The sequence below is a fragment of the Vitis vinifera genome, chromosome 9, assembly GCF_030704535.1.
Source record: "Vitis vinifera cultivar Pinot Noir 40024 chromosome 9, ASM3070453v1".
In the NCBI taxonomy this organism is placed as follows: Eukaryota; Viridiplantae; Streptophyta; class Magnoliopsida; order Vitales; family Vitaceae; genus Vitis; species Vitis vinifera.
Window position 1 is genome coordinate 23,239,960 of NC_081813.1, and position 25,100 is coordinate 23,265,059.

A 25,100-nucleotide genomic window follows, 5' to 3' on the forward strand; every position below is an offset into this window, starting at 1 on the left:
ACAAGTTGAAGTTGTGAAGTTTTAATTTTTTTTTTCTAAAAAAAACAAATGGGGGTCGGAATTTTTTTATACTTAGATTTCATTTTTTAATATCTCAACTGTACTTGCAACAACTAATATCGAGTAAATTAGGGTATCATCGATAATAAGTTTCGAACTTGAAACTTATAACATTTTTCAATATTTAATACGATTAAAAGTTGACATTACGGAGATAAAATTAACATTATTGATGAACCATAACAAACAAAAAGAAAGAAAATAAAAACGTAAATTAAACTAAATTTAGAATAATCTTAAAGGAAAAATCAAAACAAAAAATGTAAAAAATTTCACAAGGATTATAAGCACATGATCATTGATTTGCAACAGCAAACGCCAGCTGTAAGCAAAAATATGAAGTAAAATAGAGGGAAAACGATAGACTGCAACACATGATCAAAGAAATTGAGAGAATCTACTCAGAGAGACAGTTGAGAGTTGAAACTAAATTGTATAATGTGGAAGCTGAAGGTGGCCGAAGGGGACGATCCCTGGCTCAGGACTTTGAACGGCCACGTCGGCCGGCAGGTCTGGGAGTTCGACCCCCACCTCGGCACCCAAGAGGAGCGCAACCAGGTCGATGAAGCTCGCCGGAGCTTCGCCGACCTCCGGTTCGAGAAGAAGCACAGCTCCGATCTGCTGATGCGGATGCAGGCACGGAATCTTCTATATTTTGTTTTGTTGGTTACTGAATTAACTTTTTTTTTTTTTTTTCTCGGAAAGTGTTTTCCCGAGAAAAAAATCGGGTGCATTGGAAAATTGGTTGTTGAATTGTGACTTTTTTTGGGTCTGTTTTTTGGGGATTCGACCCGGAAAAAGGGCGAGTTTGGAAATAGTAAAAATGGATGGTTTTTTTTCTTTTTTTTTTGGGGAAATATTTAAAATTTGTTTAATAAAGAAATGGAAAATATGTCAAGTTTTGGGATTCTGATCCTATTTGATTGGGTTGGTAACTTGAAGTTTTGTATGACGAATTTTCAGAGAATTTTTCTTTTGAATCATAAAATGTATAGACTGAAACCCTCCACATGGAGTTAATGGTCTAGATATAAGTATATAAATTTAGATAAATTACTAATATGTTCCCAATTTTTTCTCAAACATTTGTGGACTTAGAATTAGAAACTGATTGTATGTATTTCTTTTTCTTTTGTTTTTGGATGTTTTGAAATGAAATGCTGCAAATTTAGATTGAAAGGCTGCAAAAAGATCTCTCCTTATCAGTAGCATAGGTGATGATCTTGTTAGGTGCTTTTTAACATACGTCCTTTTGATTGGTTATAAAGAAAATGGAGGTGATGACACACATAACAAAGTTGCAAGACATTAGGCATAGGAAGAGATTTTGGAATTGTGTTGATCTTGAGATGCAACCAATTATAGGGCTAAAACACCAAAGAGGGTTTGGAGGACGGTGCATTTGTGCTTATTCTTGTGCATTTGGATGGAGAGGAATTGTTTTGATTACTTGGAGAGGTTTAAGTCGGGGTTGAAATATTATATTCTGAAACTTTTGTTTCTTGGTTGAGGGAACCTCTGGGGGATGGGAATTAATCTCTTTTAAGATTTTATTGATAGCTTGGATATGGGCTTGGGATTTTCTTTTCCTAGTTGCTTTGGTTTCTAGGTGTTCCTTGTATCCCTCCTATGTACCGGGGTTGTGCCACCTCCTTTTGCTTTGCATATTTTAATGGGATTGTTTTTATCATTTTTATTTTTTATATATATATATTTGTAACGCTTTTAAAACTAAAAAACAGTGGTTATAAAAATAATTTGGGATTTATAGTAGTTGAAAAAATATTTCCAAATTTGTGGCAACATTCCAATCGGAAGTTGTCTATTGAAGAGACAACTTAATTGTAGTTACATCATATTGAAATTGTCCTTTCAAAAAACAATTTGAATGTAAATTTACAAAGACAAGTTTCTATTTGACTACTCACAAACTGCCATATTGTATTTTTTATATCTTCTTTGCTTATTCAGAAAAAAATGAAAAACCTATGGACAATTTTATGGGTAGAAGATATCTTTAAGGCCTGTATTTGTCAATTTTCTGTTTCATTTTTTAGATTTTAGTATTAAACTAGGAATTGTATTTGCATTATTCTACATCTGACACATTGATGACGCATTAAGAGATGACTTGGCTTTCTAGACTGTTGTTGATCACAATCATTTGTTCCCTTTGCCCCTTGGGTGGGACGCTGTTCATGTGAAGGGTATAAGAACTAAATTTATCTTGTAAGGCATGACTAATATTATTTTACTATTACTTCAACTTTTATTTTCATGCAAGAGTAGTGAAGGATGCTATTGACAGTCACTAGCATCTCTTTGTTAATATATTTACAAGTTGCAAGGTAGTAGGTTGCTTACTGGATATTGAAAACGACAAATATGTTTTTATGTATGTATATATTAGTTCTCTGTATTTTCTTTGGAGTATTTTTATATATTGGTTAGTCATGAGAAAATTTATAGGCAATTGGATGGTAAGAGGTTTTTAGATGGGTGGGAGAAGTTGCAAAGTAGTGGGTTGTGTATGTGGTTTTTGAAAAGGACATCACTATTCCTTTTTGTTTTCATTTCTCTTTCTATTGTTCATGAATATTTGCTACATATAATATGGCTTGGAATTGTAGGAAAATATAGGTGATCAGACTGGGAGAGAAAAATGAGTGCTTCAATTATTTTTTTTTTTATTAATGCAATATAGTAGCTCTAATAAACAGTGGCTGTATATTTGCCCATTCAATCTTGTTTGATTCTAACCTGCCCAAGCTATATTCAATGGTTACTCCACTAATTAATTGCCTAACACATCTAGCACATGTTGGATAGAGTTGGAACAGTTATAGCTAAATTTTGACTGGTATTAGAAGGGGATCTCAGAATCAAAGTCTAGTTTGGCACAGGGTTGGATTAGGTTCAATCTGTCCCAGACCTGCCCTACAGCCATACTACTCTAACTAAATCCTTAATTCTCTGTTTATCACAGTGGATGATAAAACCATTTACTCTGATGACAAATAATTCCCTGGAATATGTTTTCCAGAGACATGATTATTTTTCCAAAGCTTCATAATAAGTTCTCCATCAACATAGATAGAAAATTTAGTACTTGAATTAGAGCTATTTTGATCTTAGTCCATCCTATGTTTATTGTGTGTGTATGTCTTTAATTGGTAGAGAGACTACAATCTTTTCATATTTACAGCCAGAAGCATTCTCTTCAATGATTCTTAGAACTTCAGGAAGAAACAAGAACTGAACCTATTGTTATTTTTTTACTGTTTTTATTGTTATTACCTACTATTATGTCATGATCATGGTCATCAGTATGTTAGGTTTTTAGTTGCTTATAGAACATTCATTTGTTTTGGGGTTTAGAGTGCTTTTGCATTGATGCTAATTAATGGAGATGTCTTTTGCAAAGCTTTCAAATGGGTTTTTGAGTGCATATGATGCTAAATGAGAGATGTCTAAGAAATCAGGTTTGTTTATGATGCTGATCTCCAAATTAACTTGATATGCCAAAATATTCCTGTGCAAGAAATGCTAGATTGTATACTTTGTAAAAAATAGCTCAAAAACTGGAGAGATGTAGACTTCTTTTATTTTCAAAGCAGGGAAACTTTATACTGCATATCATTGCTGAGATTGTGAGAAAATATAGGAAGAGAAATGAAAAATAAGTTGTATGGTTGGTTTTAGAAGTTACCATGTTCAAGTCAAAAACATGTTGGATATTGACAATTCTATGGCAGACCTTGGGCATGCTTTGAACATTCTGTACATGTTTTTCAATATTTTTAAATATTTTGTTTTGAAAATAATTTGAACACTCAGATGACACATGTTGGACAGTGCAGACATGAGGAGCTTCCTGATATGGTTATCCTTTACTTCAAATTAAAGTATAATTGTAAACAAACAAATTATATTATTTTGTAATTCATATATGTATTGTAAAATGGGCCATTTTTGGAGATAGAAGTGAGATATGCTAATGTTATTAGTTGGACAAACCATAAGATATACCATTGTGTTCTCTTTCACTCACTCTCTCCCTCTCTCTCTTTATATATATTGAGATAGAGTTAGATATTTAAAGAATTTGAGGTCTCTGAAGTCTTTTTTCCTTGTCCTTGTCTTATATAAAATAAGATAGAAACTTGTTATATGTATTTTAGGGACAACTTAAAAATGGGAAAAAGGGAAATTATCATTAGACATAGTGAGCTAAGAAAAGAGCCGAAGTTCAACTTTCTGATTTAAAAAAAAAATCAAGGATTTAAGTTTGTAATTTCATTACATTTCTTATTTATATTTGCATGCTGACTTATTATATTTCTAACCTTTTCTTTCTGAAATATAGTTTGCAAGGGAGAACCCATGTGTCGCAAACTTGCCACAAATCAAAGTTCAAGATTTGAAAGAAGTGACGGAGGAGGTGGTAACGACTACCTTACGAAGGGGCTTAAATTTCTATTCAACTATTCAGGCACATGATGGTCATTGGCCAGGGGATTATGGGGGTCCTATGTTTCTACTACCTGGTTTGGTAAGAGCTGACTTTTTGAATGGCACATGTTCCTCCATTTGTCAATTAACCAATGCTATTTGTCAGGGTTGAATCTGGTGAGAACCCTTTTTATTTTTATTTTTTCATCTGATAATCTCATTTCATCTCTATTGAACTTTATGCAAGTCTTATCAGAACCCAATGGAGAAGGCCAAATATAATTTTTTTCTATGTATGATTTATTCATGTGTCTCAATTTCCATTTTATCTAATCCTTATTTCCTCATTGAATAAGTGACAATTGGGTGACAAAATTGCAACAGGTCATTACTTTATATATTACAGGAGCTCTGAATGTTGTCTTATCAATAGAACATCAACGTGAGATGTGCAGATACCTTTTCAATCATCAGGCAAGATTATTTTCCTATATTTTGGCACTCTTAAAGTATTATGGTCTTTTGTTGCTGTTAAACTACCACTTGCACATGAACTTTAGCTTTTGGGTCAAACGATAGTCTAACATAATATTAGAGTTCTGGTTCCATGATCTGATACCATGTTAAGCTTTTGTAGAAGTGTAGTTTAACTGTCACTTCTCTTTCATTTTATAGGATTCGGGACTCTGATGACAGAGATATTAACATAAATTATTGTGTCGTCATAATTTTCTTTTGATATCATTTTGAGACGAGTACTTCCTCAACATTATTCTTCCTACATACTCATGTAAAGTGCTATTATTTTGATGGGAAGCTAAAAAATTCAACCAAATCAAGCCTTTTACCATTTACTTGGCTAGCTTTGGCATTGCTAGTGAAGAAACAAAAGCAATTAAAGGGATAGCACGTTTTGTTGCAGAATGAAGATGGAGGTTGGGGGCTACACATTGAGGGCCCGAGCACCATGTTTGGTACTGTGCTAAGCTATGTTACTCTAAGATTGCTTGGTGAAGGACGTTTTGGTGCAGAAGGAGTAATGGAAAAGGGGCGAAAATGGATCTTGGACCATGGGGGTGCAACTGCAATAACTTCTTGGGGGAAAATGTGGCTTTCTGTATGAATTCAAAACTTTTGGCTTGAGCTAAAATATTAATTGTTTTGCAACTATGAATTGACATTTGATCTGCTTCTGATGGCCACAGGTACTTGGAGCATATGAATGGTCTGGGAATAATCCACTCCCACCAGAAGTGTGGCTATGTCCTTACATTCTTCCAATTCATCCAGGTTTCTCTCTCTCTCATTGTGTGTGTGTGTAAATATAAATATAAATATAAATATAAATATGAATATGAATATAAGTCTCCTGCAAGGAGGTGTAAAGGATCATGGTTAGCTGCAGAAGAAGTTATTAATCATATCAACTTGATGCATAACAAAGATCCTAACCAGTGGGGAAAGTCAAATGGCTAGAAATATAAGTGGAGATGATTGTAACGCATAATGAAGGATTGGAGAATTAAAATTGCTTTTGGACAACTAGGACAAGAATCTTATGTTAGAGGAAAGCTGTAGTATCTAATTTTATTCTTCATGTTAGAGAAATAGAAGCAAACTATGGAGCAAGGAGGTTTCTTTAAATAGAATCCTAGACTTTGAAGGGCTAGTTTAATTATTTTTTTAAAATATTTTCCGCGCATTTGGTAATTTTATTTATAGTTTTGGGGATTTTCCCCTAAAGTGTCCTCTTTATTCCTTAATTCATTACCATCAAAGCTTTAACTGATTGTTTAATTACTTTGCTCGGGTTTTTTTCTCCCCTGTTAACAGAATTGGGTTCTGTTTCCACTTTATTAAAGACTTTAATTTTATTCTCCTTGACAAACAAGTTACCAATAAATTAGGCAGCTTTTCAGGTTGATTTTATCTCTCTGCAAGCAGGATTTTATTTGTCGGTGGTAAACTTTCAAATTTTTATCTATAGGACGGATGTGGTGTCATTGCCGAATGGTGTATTTGCCCATGTCGTACATATATGGAAAGAGGTTTGTTGGTCCAATTACACCCACAATTATTTCTTTGAGAAAGGAGCTGTACATAGTCCCTTATCAAGAAGTAGATTGGAATCAAGCCCGCAATCAATGTGCCAAGGTTGGTTAGCATATTTTCTCCTTCCGAACTCATGCTTTTAACTTTTAACATCCCCTTATGATGCTATTTTAGCTCTTGTACTGTGCTTCTGATCAGTATCCTTGCATATGGATCATCTACAAGTTTATCCCCTGAAAGTTTATCCTATTAGTTGCTGATAGATTTTACGTTAACCATCACTGGGATTTCTACAAGTTTCTCTCCATTCTGAAGCATACTGGTATCTGTAAGAAGATCAAGGAGTATCTTCATTGTGAAGTAATTTTCCCCATGTCTTGATCTCACCTCTCCGATTCCAAGGAGATACATTGATTGGATCTATGTGAGAAAGCTAGTAGATGTTTTTCTGACCTTGAAAATTTTATTTTGTGTTGTCAGCAAGTATGATAGTCACAGAAGTAGTGGTTCTACTATGGGCCTGTGTTGTACTGTCTAACTGAAACTCTATTGCTGAAAGTACAAAAATGCAACACCAAAGTGCTCCAATTGTGCTTTGGTGGATTGCTTTTAGCCCATACCCCATGCATAACTCTCCCTTCACTAAGGATGAAAGGGTGGTGGTGCCATATATATATATATTTTTTTTTGATAGGAAACGACAAAGGGAAAATAACACATATACAAGCAAGAGTTGCTTAGTCATGTTGACATCTTGATCTAATTGTGGAGTTCTTTTTTGTTTTGTTTTGTTTTTTTGTTTTTTGTCATTGTCTATTTTAACTCCATGTGAAGTTCACTACATTCAATCTTATTTTTAAAATTTATTTATTTATTTATTTATTTTTTACTCCAATAGAGATAATATTTTTAGATTGAAGCTTCTATGGTTCCTTGATCAAGTCTCTCTTGTGCAAAAAAATTATTCTTTATGGTGGCTTTGATTAACATGTGTTTGGCCCATTTGAAATGTGTTTGGCATGATCAGACATAGTGGGAATTTTTGTAGTTGTCTACAATGGAGGGAATTTTTGTAGTAATGGATGAGAAAGCCATCTTAATAATGTTTCTCAAATCATTGGGCCTATTATAATAGGTTAGCTTCTAATCCTTTTGTGGCTTTTGGTGATAGGGTTTTCCTAAAATGGAAGATGTTGTGTTGCTGAGAACTTACAACCAAACAAAAACAAAAGGTTGAAGACAATCTTGATAAGATTTGAGATGGATTCATAATTTAAATGCTCTATGTATAAATCAATATACAAGTGACGTCAAGGGCAAGTAATTCAATGCAAGTACTATATAACAATTATTCTGTGTTTAAGCATGGAGTGCCGATGGAAGAAGTATAAAAAATGTTATTTGAAAGAAGTCTTATGCAATAAGAAGTCTTTCTAGAGGATTCAAAAGGAAAATTAAAACTCATTTTGAAGGATCTACAAAAGGAAAAAAATGGAAAAAGAGAAAAGGTAATCACAACATAAATTTGGTTTGTATAATGTTATCAATAACATCTATGAATATTATTGATAATATCAGCATTTTATCAGTATGTAATTCAATGTGTTTATTGGCAGTTTGGTTAGTTAAGTGTAGATGTTAAAATAATATCGATACTTTGCAGATATTAATTAAGATTTCGGACATATTGTTAACACCATGATTTTCATTTGTCATTGAAAAAGATCTCCAAAGTAAGGTTATGTTCCTGCATTTGGGAATTTGATGGAAATTTACAATGCAGCACATATGAATCTTTTTATATATAAATTTAATGTATTTCCTGTTGAGTTGTGGATTGCACTGATACTTTATGAATAATAACTGTAGGGGTTGCTCATCTTTTTCTCTAAGCTTACTGTTGAGTAGCCAAGGGCCTAAGAGAAGGTTTTTGGCCGTTGTGAAAAGTGTTGAAATAATGCCAAAGTTAGGACTTTAATTTAGGAATAAAAAAGGAGAGATCATTTAGGATATTTCCTTATGATTTAGTTTCCTAATTTTAGGAGAGAATTAAGCTAGATTGATTTTTTCTTATTCAGTCATTTGTGTATATATATGTGTATGGTGTGTACCGATAAAAATCAATAAAGGAGTTCAGAAATTCTTCATGGTATCAGAGCCAGTTTTCTGAAACCCTAATCCCTTCTGGCCACCTCTTATTCAGGCCATCACTCATTCCGGCCAAATCTCTCTGGCCATATCTCAATCCGATCATCTCTCTCTCTCTCTCTCTCTCTCTCTCATTCCGGTCATCAGTCCCTGTTCTCAGAGCCAAGGGAGAAAACGCTTTCCGATCAGTCGAATCGTCGTCAGAAAACACTCACCGCCGGCAAAATTTTCCGGCGACGGTTTTTTCTACACCGCAAGGAGCGCCTGGAGGAGATCTCCAATTTGTCCCAAAGCACCGGAACCAGAAACCCATCCACGCGCCGCCCACGCGCGTTTTTCCGGCCGGCGACTGCATCTCACGCGCCGGCGCGTGAGGGCACGTGAGCCACTTTCCGGCGACGCGCTTCCTCCTCCAGGCTCGCCTGACGCCGACCAGCAACCCTTCCTACCTGTTTGTGCAATCCGAGCCCTGCACGTGCCTCTTTTGGGGTTCTTTTGCTTCCGCGGGCCCTCTGATCAGATTTTCCGGCGTCCTCCGGCTATTTTTTCTCAACTCCAGTCCCTGCACGTGCCTTGGGAAGTGTTCTTCTACCTTTCCGGTCCATGACAAAATACGGAATGGCATCATCACAAGTATCCAACGTCACGTCACCAGAATCAGGGGGCAGATCTGAAATTCCAAACCTTGGTGGCAATGATTCCTCTCCTATTCTCATCACAGGACACAAATTAAATGGCCATAACTATTTACAGTGGTCACAATCTGTGTTGCTGTTCATTTGCGGTAAAGGAAAGGATGAGTACCTCACTGGAGAAGCAGTCATGCCAGAAACTACAGAACCGGGTTTCAGGAAGTGGAAGATTGAAAACAGCATGATCATGTCATGGCTTATCAATTCCATGAACAATGACATAGGCGAAAATTTCTTGTTGTTTGGGACTGCAAAGGACATATGGGATGCAGCCAAAGAAACTTACTCAAGTTCTGAAAATACTTCAGAACTGTTTCAGGTTGAATCAGCTCTACATGACTTCCGCCAAGGAGAGCAGTCAGTTACTCAGTATTACAACACACTCACAAGGTATTGGCAGCAACTTGACTTATTTGAGACTCACTCATGGAAATGTTCGGATGATGCAGCAACATACAGGCAAATTGTGGAACAAAAGAGACTGTTCAAGTTCTTTCTAGGACTAAACAGGGAATTGGATGATGTTAGAGGCCGAATCATGGGCATTAAACCCCTGCCAAGTCTCAGGGAGGCTTTTTCAGAGGTTAGGCGTGAAGAAAGTAGAAAGAAAGTGATGATGGGATCAAAAGAGCAACCTGCCCCAACATTGGATGCCTCTGCCCTTGCTGCTCGGTCATTTAATAGTAGTGGTGGAGATCGTCAGAAACGGGATAGGCCTTGGTGTGATTATTGTAAGAAACCAGGCCATTATAAGGAGACTTGCTGGAAGCTTCATGGCAAACCGGCTGATTGGAAACCAAAGCCACGGGTTGACAGAGATGGCAGAGCACACGTGGCTGCCAACTCTGAGAGCACATCTGTTCCCGAGCCGAGTCCATTCAACAAAGAGCAGATGGAGATGCTACAGAAATTATTAAGCCAAGTTGGCAGTGGCAGTACTACCGGTGTAGCCTTCACTGCTAATCGAGGAGGAATGAGGCCGTGGATAGTAGACACAGGTGCTTCTGATCACATGACAGGAGATGCTGCCATTCTTCAAAATTACAAGCCAAGTAATGGTCATTCATCCGTCCATATTGCTGATGGTTCAAAGTCAAAAATTGCCGGGACAGGTTCTATAAAACTTACTAAAGACTTATATCTTGACTCTGTCCTCCATGTTCCAAACTTGGACTGTAATCTTTTGTCCATTAGCAAATTGGCTCGTGATCTCCAATGTGTTACTAAATTCTATCCAAACTTGTGTGTTTTTCAGGACTTGAAATCGGGGAAGATGATTGGCAGTGCTGAACTGTGTTCCGGGCTCTACCTCCTTTCATGTGGCCAATTCTCAAACCAAGTCTCTCAAGCAAGTTGCGTACAGTCTCAGAGTATGTCAGAGTCTTTCAATTCTGTGTCAAATTCTAAGGTCAATAAAGATAGTGAGATTATAATGTTACACTATCGCCTTGGTCATCCTAGCTTTGTTTACCTTGCAAAATTGTTTCCCAAATTATTTATCAATAAAAATCCAGCTTCTTATCACTGTGAAATTTGTCAGTTTGCAAAGCATACTCGAACAGTATATCCTCAAATCCCATACAAACCTTCGACTGTTTTCTCTCTAGTACATAGTGATGTGTGGGGTCCCTCCCGGATAAAAAATATTTCTGGCACTCGATGGTTTGTGACATTCGTTGATGATCATACTCGGGTAACATGGGTTTTCCTTATGAAAGAAAAGTCAGAGGTCGGGCACATTTTTCAAACCTTCAATCTTATGGTTCAAAATCAATTCAATTCCAAAATACAAGTCCTCAAGTCAGATAATGCAAAGGAATACTTTACTAGTAGTCTCAGTACTTATCTTCAAAATCATGGCATTATCCACATAAGTTCTTGCGTTGACACCCCACAACAAAATGGGGTGGCTGAACGCAAGAATAGACATCTCTTGGAGGTTGCCCGGTGCCTTATGTTTTCCTCTAATGTTCCAAACTATTTCTGGGGGGAAGCTATTCTCACAACTACCTATTTGATTAACCGTATGCCATCCAGAGTGCTTACCTTTCAATCCCCACGTCAACTTTTCTTAAAACAGTTTCCTCACACCCATGCCGTCTCTTCTGATTTACCACTCAAAGTATTTGGTTGCACAGCATTCGTTCATGTGTATCCTCAAAATCGTAGCAAATTTGCTCCTCGAGCAAATAAGTGCATTTTTCTAGGGTATTCTCCAACCAAAAAAGGGTACAAATGCTATTCTCCAACCAACAAAAGATTTTACACCACCATGGACGTCTCTTTCTTTGAACATGTCTTTTTCTATCCCAAATCTCATGTTCAGGGGGAGAGCATGAATGAACATCAAGTTTGGGAGTCTTTTCTTGAGGGTGTACCTTCTTTTCACTTAGAGTCACCAAATCCTTCCCAATTCGCGCCCACTGAGTTGTCCACACCCATGCCGCCATCAGTTCAGCCAGCCCAGCACACAAATGTTCCTTCTCCTTCTCCCGTGACCATCCAGTCTCCCATGCCTATTCAACCTATAGCCCCACAACTTGCTAATGAGAACTTACAAGTTTACATCAGGAGGAGGAAAAGACAGGAATTAGAGCACGGATCACAGTCAACATGTGGCCAATATATTGACTCCAATTCAAGTCTTCCTGAAGAGAACATAGGTGAGGATAGGGATGGAGAGGTGTTAATTCCCAGCATTGATGATTCTACTTTGCCAATTGCATTGAGGAAGGGTGTTAGGAGATGTACAGATCATCCAATTGGGAATTATGTTACGTATGAAGGGTTATCACCATCTTACAGAGCATTTGCTACTTCTCTTGATGATACTCAGGTTCCCAACACAATACAAGAGGCATTAAAAATTTCAGAATGGAAGAAGGCAGTATAAGATGAGATTGATGCACTTGAGAAGAATGGGACGTGGACTATCACAGATTTACCGGTTGGGAAGAGGCCTGTGGGGTGCAAGTGGATTTTCACCATAAAATACAAAGCAGATGGATCAGTAGAAAGATTCAAGGCTCGTTTGGTAGCTAGAGGGTTTACACAATCCTATGGGATAGACTATCAGGAAACTTTTGCTCCTGTTGCAAAACTGAACACTATCAGGATCCTTCTCTCATTGGCTGTCAATCAAGATTGGTGCTTGCAACAACTGGACATAAAAAATGCGTTTCTAAATGGGGACCTAGAAGAAGAAGTCTACATGGAAATACCACCTGGTTTCGAAGAAAGTATGGCAAAGAATCAGGTTTGCAAACTCCAAAAATCCTTGTACGGCCTTAAACAATCTCCTCGAGCCTGGTTTGATAGATTCACAAAAGCAGTCCTGAAGCTGGGCTACAAACAAGGTCAGGCTGATCATACTCTATTTGTCAAGAAGTCTCATGCCGGGAAATTGGCCATATTGATAGTCTATGTCGATGATATTATTCTATCTGGGAATGATATGGGGGAGTTACAGAATTTGAAGAAGTATTTGTCAGAAGAGTTTGAAGTTAAAGACCTTGGAAATTTGAAATATTTCCTTGGTATGGAAGTGGCTAGATCAAGGAAGGGAATCGTAGTCTCTCAAAGAAAATACATACTCGATCTTCTTAAGGAGACCGGTATGCTTGGATGCAAACCAATTGATACTCCTATGGATAGTCAGAAGAAACTTGGTATCGAGAAAGAAAGTACACCGGTAGACAGGGGGAGATATCAGCGGCTTGTCGGGCGCTTGATTTATCTCTCACACACTCGGCCAGATATTGGCTTTGCAGTGAGTGCTGTAAGTCAATTCATGCACAGCCCCACTGAGGAACACATGGAAGCAGTCTACAGGATTCTTAGATATTTAAAAATGACACCAGGGAAAGGCCTATTCTTCAGAAAGACAGAGAACCGTGACACTGAAGTATACTCAGATGCGGATTGGGCAGGAAACATCATTGACAGGCGGTCCACTTCCGGATATTGTTCTTTTGTCTGGGGAAATCTTGTTACCTGGAGGAGTAAGAAGCAATCAGTTGTAGCCAGAAGTAGTGCAGAAGCTGAGTACAGAGCTCTTGCACAGGGAATCTGTGAAGGGATTTGGATAAAAAGGGTTCTTAGTGAACTGGGACAAACGAGTTCATCTCCAATTCTGATGATGTGTGATAATCAGGCAGCTATAAGCATAGCAAAGAACCCCGTGCATCATGACAGGACCAAGCATGTTGAGATTGACAGACACTTTATCACAGAGAAGGTGACTAGTGAGACGGTCAAATTGAACTATGTTCCTACCAAGCACCAAACCGCAGACATCCTCACCAAAGCTTTACCTAGGCCTAACTTCGAAGACTTAACTTGCAAGCTGGGATTATATGATATATATTCTCCAGCTTGAGGGGGAGTGTTGAAATAATGCCAAAGTTAGGACTTTAATTTAGGAATAAAAAAGGAGAGATCATTTAGGATATTTCCTTATGATTTAGTTTCCTAATTTTAGGAGAGAATTAAGCTAGATTGATTTTTTCTTATTCAGTCATTTGTGTATATATATGTGTATGGTGTGTACCGATAAAAATCAATAAAGGAGTTCAGAAATTCTTCAAAAAGAAATAGGTTCTCTTGCAAAGATGAGCCAATCTTTTGAAACTAATTCACCTAATGAAGAATGGGAGTCTATTGTATACAATTTACAACTAAATTCTGGTTTTTGATGTGGTTCAACTGTTATATTTCCTTAAAATTCTAAATCAAGTCAACCAGCAATATGCATTTCGATTTTCAATCATTTTTTTTTCCTCAGAATTTATTTGATTTGCAGTTTCATGATGATGACATCATTCTAATAAAGCATTTAAGAAAGAAATTTATGAAGAAGATCAGTTGCATCTTTCTTATGCTTTAGGCTCCCAGTTGATTTTGATATTTGTCTTTACAATTATTGGCAGGAAGATCTATACTATCCACATTCACTGGTTCAGGATATTCTATGGGCATCTCTTCATAAGGTGCTTGAGCCTATTCTGGGGCATTGGCCTGGAAACAAGTTGAGAGAGAAGGCTTTATGCACTGTAATGCAGCATGTACACTATGAAGATGAGAATACACGGTATATATGCATAGGGCCTGTGAACAAGGTACATGTGAAGTATAGAAAGGTCCTTTGAACTGCAATAAATGTAGTGATTACTAAGTTCAATAAATGTACTGATTACTATTAATTAAGAACTAAACCAGTTAGCTTCTTTAGTTCTACCACTCTACTCAGGTGCTCTTGATCTAATTGTCTGTTCTTTTCTGTTCCTTGAAGGTCTTGATTTCCTGTTATCTGATTTGTACAGGTGTTAAATATGCTTTGCTGCTGGATTGAAGATCCAAACTCAGAGGCCTTTAAGTTGCATATTCCCAGAATTTTTGATTATTTGTGGATTGCTGAAGACGGCATGAAAATGCAGGTCCATAAGTAGTATTAGTCTCTTTCTAGTTTATCTCAGAGTGCCATTTCCATTTTATATGTTATGGAGAATTGTGATATTACTATTTCTGGTGGATGTAGCCATTTATAGTGTCTATATCCATTCATAGTGGCGTGTTGTAAAGGCAGATTATGTATTTTATTCCTTGGAAATTATTGAATTTTATTATCCATCTGTTATACATAATAAGTTTACTGCAGGGTTATAATGGAAGTCAATTATGGGATACTTGTTTTGCTGTTCAAGCAATTATTTCAACAAACCTAGGTGGAGAGTATGGTCTGACTTTAAGGAAAGCACACGAATTCATAAAAAATTCTCAGGTTCATGTTGCTATTGAAGTTTGATCTCATAAATCACCTATGTATATTAGCAGTTTTCCATAATGATTTTACTTAACTATTCCTACTTTGTTTTCAAGGTCTTAGAAGATTGTCCTGGAGATCTGAAATTTTGGTATCGTCACATTTCCAAAGGTGCTTGGCCATTCTCAACTGCTGATCATGGATGGCCGATCTCTGATTGTACAGCAGAAGGATTGAAGGTAACAACTGAACTAACTCAAAATGCTTGTTATACGGACATTTTTATTGTTTATTTCTCTTGTGCAGGCTGTTCTATTATTATCTAAACTTTCATTGGAAACAGTTGGGGAACCGTTAGATATGGAGCAATTGTTTGATGCTGTAAATGTTATCCTTTCATTACAGGTATGGACATATTGAGTGGGTACAGGTATGGGTGTTAGAACTGACTTGGAACAATGAGTGTTTTTGCATTTTAAAAATTAGGATTTTTGGAAAGTGCAGAATATGGTCTATATTCGTGGCAGTGGACAAATAAATTTATATGCGTAGTTTGGAGTAAGCAACATTCCATTGATTGAATTACATCCTTTAATTATGGAAAAAAACTTTATAAACCTTCTTGTTCATTTGAATATTTTAAATAGTTACACATTCATACATAGTTCATGTAGAAGACTTAATTGCTGATGCACAAAGTTTATAAACTGATAGTCTTTACTCGTTATAAATCCTTCTGTAAGGATTTTTGGGTAGGGTATCAGTTACTGAGAAATCATTGGTTTTCTCCTATTCCATCTCTCTAGAAATGATTGATGCCATTGAATGATAATCTGATAAAACTCATGGTTGATTATGCATCTGGCTTGTACGTTTAGCTTTGAAATTCTTTAGACTTCATCCCATATATATGCGTTTGTTTGCAAACAAAAAGTGGTTATAATAGAAATGGTATTTTGATCTTTAAGAAAAATTTTTGCTTCCTAGTGGACTGGTTTTAGACAACCAATTCTAAAAGCTTAAGCTTACAAGATTTGGGCCTACAATGTATATTATGCACTTCAACATCCTTCTTCACATGCGGCTCCATACCTGCACCTAGAGAGACACGTAGGCACACACATGCCCACACAGGTCTATAGATTAACAAACTACAAACAACCTCCTTTGAGCTTAATAATAAAGTGGGGACATAGACATGTGGTTAGGTTCGAATATGTGCCCTCTTATCAAACAAGGCTTTGATACCATGTTGGACAATCAATTTTTCTAAAAGCTTAAGTTTGTAGGATTTAGGCTCACAATGTATATCATGCACTCCAAAAGCTAGATTTTAAACATAATGAATTCAGAATCACATACCTAGCTTTCTTTTATTTGCCAAAAGAAATGAAGTTGAAGAGAGAGGATAAGCAGTCCTCACAAAAAGGGTTTCTTTCTTTCTTATTTTTTATTTTTTTGGGTAAGCACATGGTCGATATATATAAAAAGAAGCTACAAAAGAGCCATAACAAGGGTATACCGGAGTATACAGGGAGAATGCAAAGGGAACCAAGCAAAAGATCAGAAAAAAGGGCACTGAACATTCCCTCAATCTATAAAATCCATCATAGACATAGATGCCTCTTCTGTACAAAGCCTTACAAATTCTGAAAAACTGCACATAAAAAAGGATTTGAGCGATTTTCAACTACCTTCCAATTTCACTCCTGCCAAATTGTCAAAAAAAGATGCAAAAGGGCAGCCAACACCCTCTCTTACGTCCCTTTCTGACATAGAGTCCATTCCAACTTAACAACATTGGTGTTATTGAAGAGTGGATCATCCAATCTATCCCAAACCACAAAAGGTATTATTTTGACCTGTTCTTCTCCGTGCATTTTTTTAAAATTTATTAGTGCCTTAAAAGTTCTAGGCCACAAAATTATTCCAAAAAGTACATAACTCTATATCAGACTTTATAATACTTGTATACTGCAAATTTATGCTTGTTGGCTGAGACTTGTTTTTGAATCTTGCAAGCATACCTAGAATGGGATTCTCAACTCAAGTTTTGTGTTGAAGATTTTTACAAGTGTGTGCTTTGGGAACCACTTATAATTCCTTGTTCAGCCTGTTCTCCCGTCTTTTCTGATTATCAATATTTAAGATTCCCTGCTGTCTGACTTCAGGCAAGTGTTGTACTGATTTTATAGATTTTTCCTTGGAGTCTCAACAGAATGCAGATGGTGGTTTTGCAACATACGAATTGACAAGATCTTACCGATGGGTGGAGGTAACTTTGATAAATACTGATGCCATTTTATTATTTTCACCTGAAGTTGCCCCATGAATGTGGCATATACAGTCCATGTCACATTCCCTCCCAATAAGTAGGAAATTGGGTTCCAAAATGAATGTCCACATTAAAAGCATCCATGTGAAACATTTCACTGAGTATGCTAGATTTCTGACTCCCTTTTTGTGATTTCTGGTAATGAATTCAGTGTTCTATAAATTCTGTTTTTTGCTCATTCTCAATCATTCTTCCTTTTAGCAATGAATCTGCTTTTCCATCTTACTGATGACTATTGAACCAGGGTAGAAAAAATTTCACAAACTATGTGGACCTTAAAGATAAAGAAAGTTCCATATACCATAACTAGGGAACAACATTATGTAAACTATTGTGACCTTAGTTCTCATGGAGAAGCCTTCTCCACAGTTGATTCTCTAAATAAAATGAGTTATCATCTAGTTTTATTATTGAAAAGAAGGTGAGATGGGCTTGTTATTGAAATCCAAAGATAGATGGAATAGGATTTTTTTTTTCTTTCCCTCCTTTTCCTATCTTTTTTTCCTTTCTTTCTTCTTTTCTTGAAGGCAAAGTTGCACTTGAAACAACGTCTTGATTTGCTTATTGATTGAGGAAGGTCACAGCTGCTCCATCGCTACTTGATAATATGTGTGGGATTGGAACCATTAAGTGATATGTCATACTCCGGAATCTGCTATAATTTGGACAGACTTGCTTAAGTAAGTTAGGTCCTTTTTGGATTGGTTTTTGGTGAATCAAAAGTTCTTCTTTAAGTCCAGAAAAGAGCTTATATGTGTTTGGATAATTTTAATAAAGCTGCTTCTAACTTTAGGAGCTTAACAGAAAGCAATGGCAATGTCACTTCTTATAAAGCCATTCTTTTAAGCTTATATTGTACGCTATATTTTTTTTGATAAGTAAATAAATTTCATTAAAAAAGAGACGCTAAAATAGCGACTCTAAGTATACAATACCTATACACCCGCCTTCAAAGAGGCCAAAAGACAAAGAGAACCGAATACCACAAACCTACTTAGAACCCAACCAGTCAAAAAATTAGCTATAGTTAGAGGGTAATCGTCTATGAACAACTTAGCCTTAGCCCAGAAAGTAAGAATAAAAGAGTGTTTCAGTCTTTGAATTGACAACGATTCATCCTTGAAAGCCAATCTATTCCTCTTCTTCCAAACCGTCCAAAAAATGTGAAGAGGAGCAACTCTCCACGCTTTCTTGCGATTTTTGCCGAGGAAAAACCATTCCAACTTAGAAGGGTCTTTCTAACTGAAAAAGGCAAAACCCAAGACACCCCAAATAAAGCAAAAAGAAGATCCCATAATGCCTTTGTTCTTGAACAATGAAGAAGAAGATGGTTTATGTTCTCCTCTTTATGAAGACACATAAAGCATCTATTTGCCAAGGCCCATCTCTTTTCTGGACCATATCCAATGTTAAGGCCTTGCCCCACGTAGCCTCCCATGCAAAGAAGCTATTGTACGCTATTTTATTTTTAATGAAACTTTCATGATTCCAAGATTGCCATCTTAAAATCACGGGTTCAGCATCTCGCTAAAGCTAAAGCAAGAAACTATCCCAATGAGGCCTTAGATACTATATGTCATAAGCTTCATTTGAAAAATAGAATGTCTTCTTTCCAATATTGAAGGAGAATGGATAAAGATTATATTTGAACTGCGAATTTACGTTAATTAGAAGCTTGGGAGCTAAATAGCATCTGGCACTCCTAGGAGGGCATCGCAATGAAAGGAGTCCAAAGGAACTAAAGATAAATTGAGATAGAACCTAGGATGGCGTCGCAATAATGAGAGTCCAATGGAACTAAAGATAAAGTGAGATAGAACCCAGGATGACGTCACAAAGACGGAAATCCAAAGGAACTAATTGAGCAATGATCTTGTTGAGGCTTGTGATAGAACTAACCATTTTAGAAAATTGAAAGTGTATGTGAAAACTACAGTTTTCAACTTTTCTTTTTCTTAATTTCTTTGCATGTTTGCACATTTACAATGTTCCGAATATTTGTTATGCTGAAGCTGAAGAACTAAACCTCATGTGGGCATACAGCACCATTATTCTCCTTATTTCCATCAACACATGATCTTATCTTTGCTTGATTAGATAAATTTGTGGCGCTATCAAGGCCCTCCACATCTTAAATTGCAGTTTATTATAATTGTGTTGGGAATAAATTTGAACTATTTGTTCTATCTTTCAGTTAATCAATCCTGCTGAAACTTTTGGTGACATTGTCATTGATTATCCGTAAGATTTTGAGCATTCTTCAGTTTCTGATGTTTATGTATAATTCTAGTTTGTTTCCACCTATCTGGAAAAAAAAAGAAAAAAAGAAAAAAAAAGGAGGTGGGTTGTTGGGGGAAAGGGGTAGGTGGTGTTGTGGGTTGTCTTTTAGTTTGATTTGATGGAGAAAATCTTATATGCTGTTACTGGGTGGCACTGCAGATATGCGGAATGTACCTCAGCTGCAATTCAAGCATTGACATCGTTCAAGAAATTATATCCTGAGCATAGGAGGCATGAAATAGAAAATTGTATTTCTAAGGCTGCAAAGTTCATTGAAGACATACAGGCTCCTGATGGCTCTTGGTTTGTTTTAATTAATTATTTTTGCATCTCTGCACAAGCCCTTGAAATTGTTCTTTTGCTATAGCTGCATGCTCTCGCTATTTTGTTATATCAATCTCTCAGCTTAATGTAAGCAGTATCTAATATTTGTAGGGGTTATTGGGCAGTCATTATGTGTGTGCAATTGATTTTGAGTATTTTTGACAGGTATGGATCGTGGGGAGTCTGTTTCACTTATGGTGGGTGGTTTGGAATAAAGGGATTGATAGCTGCTGGAAACACATACAGTAATTGCCCCTGCATTCGTAAGGCTTGTGATTATCTGTTGTCCAAGGAGCTTGGTTCAGGTGGTTGGGGGGAGAGTTATCTGTCATGCCAGAACAAGGTTTCGATTTCCATTCTGTGTGGAATTTCTTTACTTTATTGTTCTAGTATGCTTCATGATGTTTGTTCTTAATAAATGCTGCTTATAAATCTGCAAAGTTGAGCTTTTATGAAGATTGCTATCTTCTTCGTGGTAGCTCACCATAGAATTTATTGTAGAGCACCGTAGTGCACCTTTTCTTTTGACTTAAGGAGAGTTTTTTCCCATAGACCTTACTTGCGGTTAATAGCACTATGAACCTTGATTTATCATGTAACTTGACACAAGTTCATTAGGTTCATTAAGATGTGTTTGGCTGCATTCTGTACGTCATCTATCTTGATACTATTTATAATAATTCATATCTTTTGCCTTGTATGGTTGATTATTCTAATACCTCTTTAAACAGGTGTACACAAATCTCCCAGGAGATAAGCCACATAATGTCAATACTGCTTGGGCTATGTTGGCTCTCATTGATGCTGGACAGGTAAAGTTGGAGACTGGTGGTGCTATTTGATGCTAATTTCGTGTCCTCAAGGTTTTTTATAATGTGTTGTTAATTAAAACTTCCTATACCATTTTTCTCTGTTTCTCCATATCTGGTATGTTTGTTCTTTGTTGGTGAAAAGAAAAGAATCAATCTATGGTAGGACATTCTAATAAGTTGGGGTTTTAGTTAGGAGTCTGTGGTATTATGATAATTTCAGTGGGAGAGGGCCTAAAATATTTAAATTATTTGATTTAGCTCTTGGGCTATGCTTTAGGGATACCTCCCTGCAAGATCCGATACCTTCCCTATGGTTGCTTAGGTCACCATGGTGTCATTTTTTGAAAAGTCCTATTGGAAAGGATTGTCCTTTGCTTGGTAACCAAATGCTTAAAAATGATTATCAGTGAGGGAACCATAGTTGTCAAAATAATGAATGGAAACAACATCTTGGAAAATTGCAGAGAATTAATTTCTAGATGGACAAAAACAAAATCTCATCAAAGTTTGTTATCTCATACAATGAAATTGTGCTTCTATTGTACTGCCCACATCACAAGTAACAGGTCATTGTTCTGGAGAGGCTTTGTTACCTGCAAAGAAGATTCCTTCCTCTTAAGAGATTGAGGTTGCGTGCTTCCAATAGAGGATTATCTTTAGGAGGAAGTTTCTGGAAAACTGGTGTTTGTTTCTTTCTGAGAGATAGAGATGTGGTTTGTAACCATGGAGCTTATCCATTGATGGCTGAGATTACGAGCAGTGAAGTCTAAAAAGCTGAGATTACGAGCAGTGAAGTCTAAAAAGGGGCTGTAAATGAAAAACCAATACTCAAGAAATATGAAGAATTGAGAAGGAAAAAAAGAAAAGAAAAGAAATAAAAAGAAGGAAAACTACTAGCATCACACTAGTTGTAAGGTTCCAGGAATTGCTCCTAGGGTCTTTGGGCAGCAGATCTAGGGTTAAGATTACATTACAAAATTTTTAAGGTCTACAAGTTGCTGAAATTTTTGTTACATTGACTGCCCTAAGAAAGGGGCTTACAAGCCTAGTTATAGACCATCAACGTGACAAATCCTAGTTGAATAAGTCCTAGAGACCTAATCCCACAAAATTTTAGAACTGAACTGCTGGGTGAGCCCTTGTTTGACCCGTTTATAGAAATAGTGGGGATTAAGGTTGAGGGCCTGGGGTATAACCAGGGTTGAGGCCAACGGTTGATGCTGAATGTTAATTACCTCCAATACATACTAAACACATTATTGGATTTATGCATATTTGCATTTCGCTTAGTGAGTCATCACCTTAAAGTTGTGTTTGGAATATTTATATTTAAAGTTGGCTTCTGCATTTGGTGTTTTGTGCACTGAGGCGGGCATTTGGATTTTTTTTCTTTTTGTTCACTGATACAGATTTTGTTGTGATTTCACCTATAGATGCATACATTTGTTCTGAAGAAATAGTTGCACCAAAAAGAAAGTAGCAGTTATTCTTTCATTAGACATTCTTTGCTCTCTTATGGCCTTATCTCTTTAGTTTCTCTTTCTTTTGCTTGCATGTTCATAGAATGTACCATAATCATCCAGACTAGGTAAGTTCTTTTTCTATTTTTTGTCGCTCTAGATTGTTATCTTGAAGCACTTGTATGTTCTTCCAGATTTACACCATAAACGTTCTTCAATCATTCTAGTGAAACCTGAGATATTGTGAAAGTTCCCATAAATTGATGAAATTCATTTTGTTTATGAGGCAACTGACTGAAAAATGAGTTCCCTATCAGAAGGTACCTTTGGGAGATATGCAAGCATGGGAAATTACCATATTCCATAGGTACCTCCTTTTTTTCAGGAATATGGGGGGTTTCTCCGCCCCCTTTGTTTAGTATGAACAGAGGCATATCCATTACCATATCATATCCATTACCATATCATTAGTGTTTTACTCCAAAATCATTCATATTTTTTTTTTCTGTTTCTTCCAAAAAATCACTTCCATTGCAACAAATCCAGCCTTAGTGCTCTCTCTCTCTATCTATCTATCTAATTTTATTGCTCTGGATCATAAGATAGGTGTAGGAGAAACTTTGATTGGTTGAAATACAAGCTCACATGCACTCATATATACTTTTATGTCAGTGTACGAGTTTAGATATATGTGTGTATTGAATTAATAGCTACCTGAAGCATTTTAATTACTGTTTTATACGTCAATTCTGCTTTTCCATGACTGGACATGGTTTCAGGGCTTTTGTGAATTCTTATTTAGTTGTTTTAACTTTAGATGATTCTTTGCATTGCTTTTTATTTTTTCTTATTCTTTTCCTTTTGAAAGGCTGAGAGAGATGCAAACCCACTACACCGTGCTGCAAGGGTATTAATAAATTCCCAAATGAAGAATGGAGATTTCCCCCAGGAGGTAACTCTTATAACATCTGTTTTTTTTTCTTGTAACTTCTATTTTTTCCCCCTCACCTTATAGAGTCAAACATCCTCTTGAATATGCCTTATTTCAATTTCCATTTTCCCCCCTCCACCATGCCTTATTTATTTTATTTTTAATTTTTTCTTTTGTGTGCAAAAACTACAATTAGGTGGCTGGCTAATCGCTGGTTCCCTCCATAAGAAACCAAAATGATTGAGAACGTGAAAACCAGTATTAGCAGAGACAAATTAGGAAATTAAGGGCTTATTTGTAGTGATTTATGCTCCATGCTTCTTCCCTGATTTTCAAAATTTTCCCTTTATTTTCTGTAATTTATCTGCACACACCAAATGCATTTTCTCTGGCATTCTTTTCTCTTTTTCACGATTTCTACAACAGGAAACAAGGTTATAAAAACTGCATCCAAGCAGGCCTTTGTCATGCTGTTAAAGTTTCTTGGTAAAAGTTAATGGAATAACTTGACGATTGATGGTGGTACTTAAGAGACATTGTTACAGATTATCAGGCTTATGGGCATTTAATTGATCCTTTGTAGCTCTTGAAAACATATACCTTAAAGTTTTCTTTTTGACAATTCTTCTCAAAAGTGAAAGTCTTATTATGAGAATCTTCAGGAAAACCCCAAGAAGCTCCAAAACATTGCTTAGAATTGGAATAAGAAAGTTGATTTGCAACCCAAAAATATTTTAGTAATTTGTTTCAATTATATACATTACATGTCTGGTTAGAAAATGAGCATGCATGCTGATTCCCATTGTAACAACTTTACTGACTCCCATGCCTGAATTGGTTTAATAGCTTGAACATTTCTTCATACAGGAAATCATGGGAGTCTTCAACAAGAACTGTATGATCAGCTATTCTACATATCGGAACATTTTCCCTATATGGGCTCTTGGAGAATACCAGTCTCGGGTACTTCATTCTTCCTGAAAATGTAATTATAACGTTCCAAAGAATGAGATGCTTGTCTACTGAGTGTAGCCCTTGTCATGTTTATAGCGAATAAGGATCCTGGCTGGGACTTTTCTGCTTGTGTTGCTTGAATTTTCTGGGAAAAGAAATATTATTGGGTTTAAGATAATATGTGGCTACAGGGTCCAAGATAATCTCTAAGAAACCTAAGCTTATCTTGATTTTGATCTCCATGGAAAGGCATGTACGCTAGGGAGGCCTTAGCCATTAAAATTTATGTAATGGACAATCGTGTAAAGGGTTGTGTGTGTAGTTTGAGTTAAAAGAATTTCACAGGTCTAGGATGTAAAAATCATAGTTAAAAGGAATTCATTACATCTATGATGATGAAAACTTTTCTTTCCAATCCCCTTCTTGATAGATATTGTCTGTTTTGAATTTTGGATTTGAAAATGTGTTTATATAGTGAAGCGGAATTCCATATATATAGTATCAAAAAGTTCTCTTTCTAGTCAATGTGGGACCTCATATTAAGCAGAATTGAGGGTATTGCTGAGCAATGTTAACATTGATGATAATTCAATGCTTAAAAAATGGGTGTGTATGCAAGTTTTGCATAGGTATAGTGCACCAAGACTTAACATTAGGCCACAAGGCATAGTTGATGGGTAACAAATGAATACTTTCATATTATCCCTTGTCCTTCTTGAGGGATGAAGGAGGTTGTGAGGATAGATTAATTGAAAGATGATTATTATTTTAAAAATAAAAATCAGGCCTACGTTTCAAGGTTAAGAAGAGATAGAAATAAAACATCTCGAGCCGATGCT

The 25,100-nt window shown here is 36.4% G+C and overlaps 1 protein-coding gene across 1 annotated transcript; it reads left to right on the forward strand.

The window, feature by feature from the left end:
• Positions 1–374: 374 nt before the first annotated feature.
• Positions 375–24,439, forward strand: LOC100258153 (cycloartenol synthase). The gene is made up of 18 exons (XM_002269813.4): positions 375–696; positions 4,427–4,612; positions 4,897–4,986; positions 5,435–5,629; positions 5,718–5,802; positions 6,500–6,666; positions 14,333–14,521; positions 14,726–14,839; positions 15,061–15,183; positions 15,282–15,404; positions 15,472–15,570; positions 17,384–17,440; positions 19,695–19,741; positions 19,940–20,083; positions 20,270–20,447; positions 20,836–20,916; positions 23,245–23,328; positions 24,175–24,439. Exons 1-18 carry the CDS (start codon positions 499–501, stop codon positions 24,286–24,288), a joined length of 2,274 nt encoding a protein of 757 aa, XP_002269849.1. The 5' UTR covers positions 375–498; the 3' UTR covers positions 24,289–24,439.
• The last annotated feature ends 661 nt before the right edge of the window (positions 24,440–25,100 follow it).